The sequence below is a fragment of the Lissotriton vulgaris genome, chromosome 7 (assembly GCF_964263255.1).
Source record: "Lissotriton vulgaris chromosome 7, aLisVul1.2, whole genome shotgun sequence".
NCBI classification, from domain to species: Eukaryota; Metazoa; Chordata; class Amphibia; order Caudata; family Salamandridae; genus Lissotriton; species Lissotriton vulgaris.
The window spans coordinates 1,043,994,360-1,044,005,598 of record NC_141695.1 but is presented as its reverse complement, the minus strand read 5'-3'; the positions used below and the strand labels follow the sequence as shown (position 1 = coordinate 1,044,005,598).

Below are 11,239 nucleotides of genomic sequence, written 5' to 3'. Positions count from 1 at the left end.
GTCGAGATCTGGCAGTTAAATACGCCAAATTTCGAACTATGATGTATGAATTTGGTGAAAACTTGGGTAGGGTTTTAGACAAGAGGCTTCAGCAAAAGTTTGTCACAAATCATATTGTCCGGGTTATGGATCAGCAGGGTTGTATTCAGGAGACCCCGTTGGGTGTAATGGATGTTTTTCTGAAATTTTATGCTAGTCTGTATACTGAGGAGTCTAATGTCATTCAGAATCAGGAGGGTGTGGATGATTTCTTGCAGGCTATAGATACCCCCAGGATAACAGTAGAACAAAATGAGGTACTTTCTGCACCTATTACTTGGGAAGAGGCGGAAGTTGCAATTAAATCTCTGGCTAACGGTAAGGCCGCTGGGCCTGATCTCATTCATTTAGAATTTTATAAGACCTTTTCGGCAGTGATGAGACAGGATCTACTTGCTGTATTTAGGGCCGCACAGGCCGGTATTATTCCTGATTCTTGGAGACAGACCATGGTTGTTTTATTCAAAAGAAAGGTAAAGATGAGCTGAATCCCTCTTCTTATCAGCCAATATCACTTATTAACACCGACAGCAAAATTTACTCTAGGATTCTAGCTTTTAGATTAGCACGTTTCATAGTTCCTTTGGTCTCATTACGCCACCATGGGCTCATTCCTAATAGGGAAACAACCGACCATGTCCGTTGCATAATAGCTCTTCTGGATTGGGCGCAGGCCATGGGCTCCCCCCTTGGGGTGATCCTGTTGGACGCCGAGAAGGCGTTTGACAGGGTCTCTTGGGCGTTCCTGTGGGCCGTGCTGTGCTGGAAAGGGTTTTGTTCCGAGTTTATTCAGGCTCTCCAGGCGCTTTATATCTTTCCGGTTGCGACAATTCGCATTTCAGGGCAAGAGTCAGGGAGCTTTACCATCAGCAGGGGAACCAGACAAGGGTGCCCCTACTCGCCCCTGCTATTTGCCCTGTTCATGGAGCCTTTCCTCAATATGATGGAAGCGTGTCAGGATATTTTACCAGTCAAGGTTCATGAGGTAGAATATAAGGCATTGGCATATGCTGATAATATTGTTGTTCTAACTGATGATGTTGGGCCCACTTTTCAGGCTTTAGAGACCCTGGCCTCTCAATTTGGGGCCATGTCTGGATATAAGCTTAATAGTGCGAAAACTCAAGTTATTCAGTCATCAGGTATGTCTTCCTCGCAGGTATCTATTGCAACCGAAGCTACCTATCTTGGGGTTCAAATTTCTCCTGTGGTTGAGAAGATTCCGGACTTAAATTATCTTCCTGGTATTGACTCTCTTCATACCAAGCTTGAGAGGCTAGACTATCTTCATTTGTCACTCTTTGGGCACTGCAATTGTCTGAAAATGTTAATCCTCCCAAAGTTCTTATATTTTTTTTAGGTCAATTCCTCTTTTGATCCCACAGACAACATTGATTAGGGCGGAGAGAATCTGTCAGCGGTTTCTATGGGGCTATCGTCGTGTTCGAAGAGCTGCAAAATGGACCTGCCTCCCTAGGGAGATGGGGGGCTGGCCCGTTCCTAATCTCTTATATTATTATTGGGCTGCCATGCTTCAACATTTCGCTCGCCATTGATGGGCGATAGGGTAGATATTCCGGTATGTATTAGTCCATCTATTTACAATCTTGCCCTTGGTGATGCTGCTAAGGGGGTTTTAACCCGTGTGTTAGAGCCAAGCTATTTAAAAAAAACAAAATTTAAGGTAGTTTTCTATCTGGCAGAAAATCTGTCTCCGTATGGCTATTTCAAAGATCAAGTTTTATACTCCACTAAGTGCTGTGGGTGTGTTAACACCGATATTTCAGGATGCTGTCACATTAAAATGGTACTCTGCGGGTTTAAAAGATATTGGGGATCTGGGTTGTGATGGTCAGCTGGCCTCTTTTTCCTTCTTAAAAGACAAGTTTCATTTGCATTCTAATTATTTTTTAAAATATCTGCAGCTTAGGAGCTTCTTGGATAGAAATTATAGTAGTAATCCTAGCTTGTATGAAAAGATTACTTTAGTTGAACTGATTAAGAAAAGAGCTAGAATAGGTGCTATCTATCAGTATCTTCTCTCAGATCTTCCTGATGATTTGGATATTCATAACGCTAAGTGGGCGCAGAAATTCGGGATTCCAATACTGGATTTGAAACAGCAGCTTGACCTAGCCAGCTATGTTTTAGTTTCGGGTACTTTGCGTATGCAAAGTTACATGGCTATGTTCAATTTATATCATACCCCGACTAAGATTGCTAGATGGGGGGGTGCTAAAGGGGATTCCTGTTCTAGATGTAAGTTTTTTGCAGCTGATGCAACTCACATGTTTTACTCATGTCCTAACTTACGTTCTTTTCTGAATGACATTGAGGTTTTCATCAACCAGGCGCTTAAAATCACAGTTAACATCTCTCCAGAATTGATTATATTGGGTTGTGAATATTCAGGTGGTATTGAAAGAACAAGATTTGTTTGAGCCTTTTCGTTTATTGCAATGGCAATGATTCGTTTATGTATACCCTCGCAGTGGCTAAGCCTAGAGGCTCCTACCTTTGGTCACTGGAAAGCTATGATGTTGGCTTGGCATAATTTGGAATCTTCAGTACATCTGCTGAGGGGAAGAAGTAGGTGTCAAGAGGCATCTAAGATTTGGGTCACTATTGAGTATTGGCTTTCGCATTAAAATTATTTTTCTTTTTTTAATGTTTTTTCATTCTTCTCCCAATAATGTAAAATCCTAGATTGTGTAGTAGGTTAAACTTTTGTTATTCTTTTTATGAAGATGCGTGTATTCATTAATTTGTTCCCTCAACTCGACACATTGAGTTAATGTTGCTATATTTTTTCTTTTGAAAAATACTAAATAAAGTTTTAAAAAAAACATGTTTTCAACAAAATAATAAATATCTTCACTTGACTGGAATAGCTGAAATTGTATTCCATTTGGAAAACACTGACATTTTCAATTCACTTTTATTAGAAGTAGATTAGCAGCTCAAACAGTAGTTATGGAGTTACTGTGCAAATACATGAAATACACCGTTCAGAAAACATCATTCAAATAATAAAATACACTTTTCTAACAAATTGTGCAAAATCGTATTTGCATACAGTTTGTCAGTCACTCATATAATTCATCAGTATTCTGTCCAGCAGTAGGCACGCTCACTAGGTCGATTCAGGGTCCCTGCAAAGAAGTTGACTGGACTAAATATGGGGAAAAGTACCAAAATGGTGGAACCAAGGCTTATTGACTGGAACCAACAGACGAAAAATATTTTTCCAGCAATCTCGGCTTCTGAAGCCATATCAGGATACTTATTTAAGAATTTGAGTCCGATAGAAAATGTTTTGTGGCAAGTGTTTTGCTTGTCAACACATTGAACTGTTAAATTCAGGTAACAGGATAGCCACAGGGAATCTTTTGATAATTTACTTGTACATTGCTTGAGTGGAAATAAGGTAAAGCACATCAAGAACCCACTCGAGGGTAATGAAAAATAGTTGGCGCCTGCAAGCGGTCCTCCATTTATTGCTATGGTATTTTTAAATTAAATATTGTGGCAGCTGCTACCAGCGTTACTTTCACTGTACTACCAGAATCAGGGGTACACTGGTGCTGGTTTTTGTGTTTATAGTCCAATTTCCCTTCACTTTTTTAAAAATAGCAGATCCTGTACTTTCGGACACAGAGTTTTAATACAAATCGTTGTATCACGACAGTAACAGAAATGGACAAGAAAGAAACCAGAAATGCAATGCACACAGAACGTTCTGTATCCACCACTACTAGCAGTCACAAAGAAAACATTGCAAGTATTCATCAACGACTACTTTACTACTGTTACTGCTGAAGTACATTGTGAGTAGATGCTTTGTGATTCCAGGGATGTTTCCGTGTTTTTAAAGTTCATCACTTTCAAAGAGTCCAGGGTAGGGTGGTTCTTCGTTTTTGAAGGGTTCTCCATGCTTTGCTTCCTGTACTCTCTCATTGAGCGCAGAATAGAGGCTGAACGTTGGCCGTACTTTCAGCGGCTTGGGAGCTGAGGTGTTTGGGTTGAAACGAGCTGAAACAGAAGAGGAGAACTGTCAATTCACTTGTTTGCTTATGTATCTATTTCACAAATTCATTGGTATTTAAATTTGCACTTGCTTGGAAATGTTCCTCATTCAGTACAAGATGCTTCCCTGCCAGACAGTGAACATAAAGGAATATATAATAAGTTTATATGGGCACTGGTACAGCTCAATACAGTTTTCTGAGGCACTCACGTGCTTTTACAATAAAGAGGTTATGTTTTACATTGTGGTATGCCACACAAGCACCCGTGCAAAATATGCTCCAGATCCTATTCACGAGGGTCCCACTCTTTGCAGGATCCTCAGCCGGACTGGGAACAGAAACCAGCCCTGGCAATTCCGCTGGACAGGCAACCCGGCACCCACGAGTAGGCGTGGGGGGGCTGGAGTTTTGGGGGGTGCTACTGAGAGAGGCACTGCTGCAAAACCGGCCTCCAGTAACACAAGTATTTACAATGAAATAGGTCTCGCATTAGGAAAGTTTGAGCTATTGGTATTGTAAATGACAATTTTTTTATTTATGTGTTGCATTTGAAAATAGCGAAATAGCTGTGTCATTTACAATGCCAATAGTTTTAACTTTCGCAAATGTGACAGCTATAGCATTTGTACTGTAATATGTGTTGTATTTACGTGACTTAGATGTATTGATATTACAAATAACAATGGCTTTTAATTTTTTTAAATAATTAATACTTAAATAAAAGTTATTGTAATTTATAATGGCAATAGCTTAAACTTTTGTAAATGACTTTTGTGAAGATTATGTTCAGTGTATTTTATTGCGACGAAAATCCAAGAACAGAAGTGAAATATTAACATCTTTTTGTGACATTTGTAATAAAGCTTGAAACATTGAGAGAACATATTTGAACCAGTTGTTGAATGGTTGCACAGATTGATACTATGGTGGCGCTGAGTGATGTTGTGGTGGCGACGAGTGATGCTGTGACGTTCAGTGATGCTGTGGTATCGCATAGTGATGTTGTGGTGCCCCTGAGTGATGCTGTGGTGGTGCTGAGTGATGCTGTGGTGATGCGATAGATAGATAGAGTGAGTGCGATAGATAGATAGAGGGAGGGCAATAGATAGAGTGAGTGCGATAGATAGATAGAGTGAGGGCGATAGATAGATAGAGGGAGGGCGATAGATAGATAGAGGGAGGGCGATAGATAGAGTGAGGGCGATGGATCGATAGATAGAGTGAGGGCGATAGATAGATAGAGTGAGGGCGATAGATAGAGTGAGGGCGATAGATAGATAGATAGTGTGAGGGCGATAGAGTGAGTGAGATAGATAGATAGAGTGAGGGCGATAGAGTGAGGGCGATAGATAGATAGAGTGAGGGCCATAGATAGATAGAGTGAGGGCAATAGATAGATAGAGTGAGGGCCATAGATAGATAGATAGTTGTGTGTGGGGGGGGTTGTGTGTGTGGTGGGGTTGTGTGTGTGTGTGGGAGGGTTGTATGTGTGGGGGGTTGTGTGTGTGGGGGTTGTGTGTGTGGGTGTGTGTGTGGGTGTGTGTGTGTGGTGGTGTGTGTGGGGGGTTGTGAGTGGGGGTGTGTGGGGGGTTGTGTGTGTGGGGTTGTGTGTGTAGTTGTGTGTGAGGTATGTGTGGGGGATTGTGTGTGTGTGTCAGTCAGTCAAAATACACTTTATTCGATTTTTCTTTTAAATCATAAAAGGCATAAAATGTACATACTAGATTAAAATTGGCAATTCATTAATGTACAGGGTCAATGCTAGGTCCAAATAAACATTAATACAGCAGATTACACGAGATAAAAACAATATAAGCAATACCCTAGTTAATAAAGTGCGTTCGATGGCTTGTATTTATTTTTAATTCTGAAAGCTGCCGCAAGGAAACTAGCCACACAATAAGTCATGCGGGTGTTGCTCAACATCTGGAGATAGATTAATGCGGGCCTAACTTGAATAAACCAGGCCTCCTTCAAAACAGGTAGTAAATATTTTTTTCTTGGGATGACATAAAACCCACAGAACATCATGAAATGGATGGTATTGGTTGGAAAATGTGTCACAATCACACGGGGGAGCTTCTTCTGGTTTGGCCCATGATTGATAACAACCTAGTAAGAAATGAATCAAATTAAACCTAAACTTTGTTAGTAAAAATCTGTGTAGGGGTTTGGGGACAATTTTGAGGTAAGGTTCGAGAGAAGGGGTAGTAATTAGCATTAGATGTGATCTAACTGAGGGTTTCGCTAGATCCCTCTCCTCTCTGGCCAAACAAGCCCACTCCAGGAAGTTGCTCTTAATCCATTTGACGTCCTCTCTCCTGATGTTAGACGGAGAAAAGAAGAGTTCAGGTCTCCCCAGATAAGTGAAAGTGTTTTTTAGGTAGGTCAACCAGGGTATTCTCATGGCATGGTCCATGGACAAAACATCTGACATGATTGCATGGTTCCGTGTTAATTCTGAGTTAAGCCATGTTTTAACCCAAAATACTAGGAGGGCCGATTTCAGTTTATCAGTTACATAAATCAAGCCCACCTCAGAATGGATAAAAAAGGTAGGAGAGGACTTCGGGACAGAAAGAAATTGTCTTAAGAGCCCAATTTCTACCCTCTGGATTTTATCTTGAGCTACATAGCCCCACATGGCTGACCCGTAGGTGGCGATAGGGATACATTTGCTGTTATAAACTTTCAAGAGGGCCTCCATTGGTCTAGCCCCTAATCTTTTAGAGAAACCCATCAGTGCGGCCGTGGAATGGGCCAAGGATAGACTCTTAGCCTTAATCTGGGGGACGCACAACCCCCTCTCATCGAACAGGACCCCCAAGTAAGGGAAGACTGTCACCCTAGAAACCACCTCCCCTTTACAGATGAAGGTTTTAGATTTAGTCTTACTTCTTTGTTGGCCTACCACCATTGAATGGGATTTTTTTGCGTTAATCCTTAAATCTAGGTTCTCCATAAAGGACCCAAAGAGGTCCAAGAGAATCTGGAGACCATTGCCAGTGCGCGCTATTAAAACTGCGTCGTCCGCGTATCGGAGGGCCGGTACATTGACACCTCCTACACGCGGAACGTCCGCCCCCCCTGCCTCAAGGTATTTTCCTAAACCATTGATGTAAATGGTGAAGAGAAGCGGGGCCAAGATGCATCCCTGTCGCACTCCCCTGACTGATTTAAATTTAGACGTACACCTTCCTTCCTTGGTGACCCTGACTGTGGCAAATAACTCCTGGTGCAGAGAGGACCACAGCTTGGACCTATTCACCAAGTCGAAAGCCGAGGAGAGGTCCATAAAGGCCAGAAAAAGGGACCACTCCTTGGCTACCGTATATTTGGAGATTAAAAGGTGCAAGTTTGAGCATTGATCCAGGGTGCCCCGTTTCTCTCTGAAACCATATTGTATATTCGATAGACCCAGTAGACCTCTAAATTTGCCCTTAGCTTAAACAAAAGGACTCTGCCTAATATCTTAATGGCAGAGTCAAGAAAGGAAATGGGTATGTAGCATGCTCACGTTGCCCCTTTTTAAAAATTGGCACAATGATTGAGGTTGCCCAGGTGGAAGGAAATACATTATGATTGGCAGCACAGAAAACGTTTATTAGCACCTGCGACCATAGGTTCGGGGAGTGTCTATATAGGTCTGCCGGTACGCCATCAGGCCCAGGAAAATGGCTTTCTCCACTTCGTCCTTGCTAAAAACTACAGGGGCGGAATCCAGGGATGCCATTGGGCCACAGGGAGCGAGACAGTCCTTGTCACCGTATACTTCTTTGAAATGGTGAAGCCATCTCTCGTCAGGGATGACGCAGTCTGTAACTGTGTTCTCTGAGTCGTCAAAAAAAGGTTGATTAATTGTGTCCCAAAATTGTTTGCTATCTCGCAGAACGTCTATGGAAAGTAGCTTGTCCCACGCCTCGCTTTTAATGGCATTTTTCCTCCCATTTAAGATTTTTTTATGATCCCTTCTCAGATTGGTAATGAGGCCCTTATCTCTCGGGGTGGCTGTGAGGGCTTGCTTAAGGCGCCTATGGATTCTTGAGCACTTTGCATCAAACCATTTATGGGGGATTTCGCTTCTCCGGCTCTGCTGTGACGTCAGGTTCCTCGAGATTTGTACACATACCGACTCAAAGGCCACTGTAATTTCTAAATTGGAGGCCTTTGGATCTAAACAGGTTGCTATATGGCCCTCAATTTTGGGAAGTAAAATAGCAGTAAAACTTTCTGGGACCACCTTTCCCTATTTGAGCCGTCTGCCCTGGTCTGTAGGCACCAATGTAGACCTTGTCTGAGAGGGACAAACTTGCTTACGGATGAAATCACCCCACGTTAACTCCAACAACAAAGGATTGTGGTCACTATGGGTGGAGACAATAGCTTTGTACTTCCTGACATTAGTGATGATCCCTGGGGTCATAAAAATATAATCTATAATAGAACCCTGGTCCGTGCCCTTGTATGTACATAATCTCTCTCCCCCCGTATAGGATGGTTCATATATGTTAAAATTGGCCATTAACTCTTCAAGAGCTTCTCCTGACTTTGTATGTACAAAGTGTGGGGCCGTCGCACCCGGGAAGACTTCATGCTCTCCTGTGTAACAGGGATTGCCACATAGATGAGTGTTAAAATCGCCCATTAAAATGAGCTCAAAATTAGTGTGATTATTTAGACTGAGTTTACCTAAGAAATTATCCAGGGAGGCGATGTGATCATTCTCCTCTACCCTATCCCAGGAATTATAAAAGTTAATTAAAAAAAGTGTACAGGCAGAAGAAACTGTCTATTCCACAATTAAAATGTTCGGGGAACCTGACTCCAACTGCTTAAATAACCCAGGGAGCTGTAAGGAAAGGAGAAAAAGGAGACCTTCCTTAGCTCTGCCTGCGGTACTAAGTGTTGCAGGAACAGCGAGGCTGGTGAAGCCATCTAACCAAAAGCTTGTAGAGGTGTCCCACGATTCTTGTATGGCTATCACATCGTGGCTACTAACAAAGTTAATCCAAGCTGTGTCTGCCCTTTTCGCTCTGATGCCTGAAACGTTCAAGCTAATGAATTTGCACAGTGCTATGCCCTCTTCAGTCGGTGTGCCATTTGCCAGGGACAACATTGCGGCTGGTTGTCAGTCATTCTCCTCTATGTCAGCAAGAGGAGAGAATCTGTTGAATAGAACTGGGTCTGGGCCTACACCCAAGATAGGAGGGCTACCCCGTCTGGGCCTTTCTGTGACTGCTCTCCAACCGTTCCCTACCATGGCCGAATGACATGACCTAAGATGTGGGTCTACAGGTAAGTGTTGTTTGCCAGACGGCGTATAAAAAAATCCCAAGGGAACCGGTCTCATAATCCCAGTGGCTCTGATTGCTGACCGTCCCAAAACAGGCTATCCGCCAGGTTCGGACTGTCAAAGTTAACTATGACGCAGTCACCCTTCATGTTTTTGGGGCGGTGGCCGATCCAGCCCACCCTTCTAGCCATTATGATCCTGTTAGCCATGTTTGTCCCATCACTACTAGTGTCAGCGCACCATTGGCTGGCCTTTTGTATTAGTGCCGTTGTGGGTTCTAACTTCCCAATTGCTAGCACAGGGACGCCTATGAATACAGCAACTAAAGGTGCGGAGTCGGGGGGTAGATCTAAGTGTGGTTGACACGCCTTAGCCCTTGTGCTGGTTGTTTGGCAGTGATTCTCTGGGTGCGTGTCAATATTTCCCGAAATTGGCTGGATATTAGGGGCACTATTTAGAGGGTTACTAATAGCCCGTGCCCTAGGAGTCTCTACAGTCCCTCCCTCACTTAGCAATGGTGAGGCCGTTAGACTTACTGTGTTATGTGAGGTAATGTCTGCGCAACTCTTGACCCCCCCCTTGCTAAGTCCTGAACAGGGTCCAGTTTCTTAACCAAATTGTCAATTAGAGCACATTTCTTTAGGAGGCCGGCAAAACAAGTGTTCATGGTGTCGACAATGTCTTTCGCTATGCCCACTAACAAAGGTTTGATACGAGCAACAAAAAGCGCTTCTAAGTGGTCGCTCAAATTCTCCATGTCCAAATGTTCAAAGGTGTTTGCACTCTGAGGCTTTTTCTTCTTTTTAGTGTTAACTTTTTTCTTCTCAAGCCGAAGCCCCTGAGGCTGACTTTGCAGAATCGTGACAGGTGAGCGGGCTTGTTCTGGGCAGATAGTATTACCAGTGCAGGGGTTAGAGTTCAAGACTGTCACTTCTGGTTCTAGTGGGATGCTTGAGGCCGGGGCAATGTCTGGGGTAGTATGCAGGCTAGTAAGTGTGGGAGATAACAAGCCCAGCTTTTGTTGGGCTGTAGCTATTTCCTTAGACAAAGCCCCCACCGCAGATGTGAGATAGGAAATAATGGACTCTGAATGTCTCAGTACTTTAGCCTTCTTGCCCCTCTCCTCAGAGTTTGTGGTGTTCTTGCGCTTACCCATGGCCCGATGTCAGAGGGGTGGCTCAGCCCTGCCTCCTCCTGCCCCGGACGGCCACAGACGGCCCACCCTTTGCCCGGGCTTAGTCCGGCGCCGCCTGCGCTTGTCCTCTCTCTGGTCTATGAGCACCTCCGGGGAAGGGACAGGGCGTGTGCGACTTCCTGTCGCGAAGGGGCCGCTGGGGGATGTACTCCCCGATCCTCTGTGCTGCGATGTCCAGCGGCTGAGGTGGCAGGCTTCAGGACTGCAGAGAGGCTGAGAAGAGCAGCGGGAATGGCGCGGGAAGGAAGAGCTGTTCCTCGGCTCCCCCCGCAACACCCAGGTCAGTGGCAGTGTGTCCCCCGTTCCCCCGGGGCTCTCGCTGGTCTAAGAGCACCTCCGGGGGCGGGACAGGGCGTGCGCGACTTCCTGTCACGAAGGGGCCGCTGGCGGATGTAGTCCCCGTTCCTCTGTGCTGCGATGTCCAGCGGCTGAGAAGCGGGAATGGCGGGGGAAGAAAGCGCTGTTCCTCTGCTCCCCCCGCAATGCCCAGGTCAGTGGCAGTGTGTCCCCCGCTCCCCTGGGGCTCTCGCTGGTCTAAAGGCACCTCCAGGGTCGGTACAGGGCGTGCGTGACTTCCTGTCGTGAAGGGGCCGCTGGGGGATGTAGGTCCCCGTTCCTCCATGCCGCGATGTCCAGCGGCTGATGTGGCAGGCGTCAGGAGTGCAGAGAGGCTGAGAAGAGCAG

The 11,239-nt window shown here is 44.7% G+C and overlaps 1 protein-coding gene across 2 annotated transcripts in view; it reads right to left on the bottom strand.

The window, feature by feature from the left end:
• Positions 1-2,958: 2,958 nt before the first annotated feature.
• Positions 2,959-11,239, bottom strand: part of MYOT (myotilin) — an 801,437-nt gene continuing 793,156 nt past the window's right edge. For both annotated transcript variants that reach the window (XM_086931487.1, XM_086931486.1), the window contains exon 18: positions 2,959-4,071. In XM_086931487.1, the coding sequence (XP_086787613.1) occupies positions 3,908-4,071 (164 nt within the window). In that variant the 3' untranslated portion in view covers positions 2,959-3,907. The remainder of the gene's footprint in view (positions 4,072-11,239) is intronic.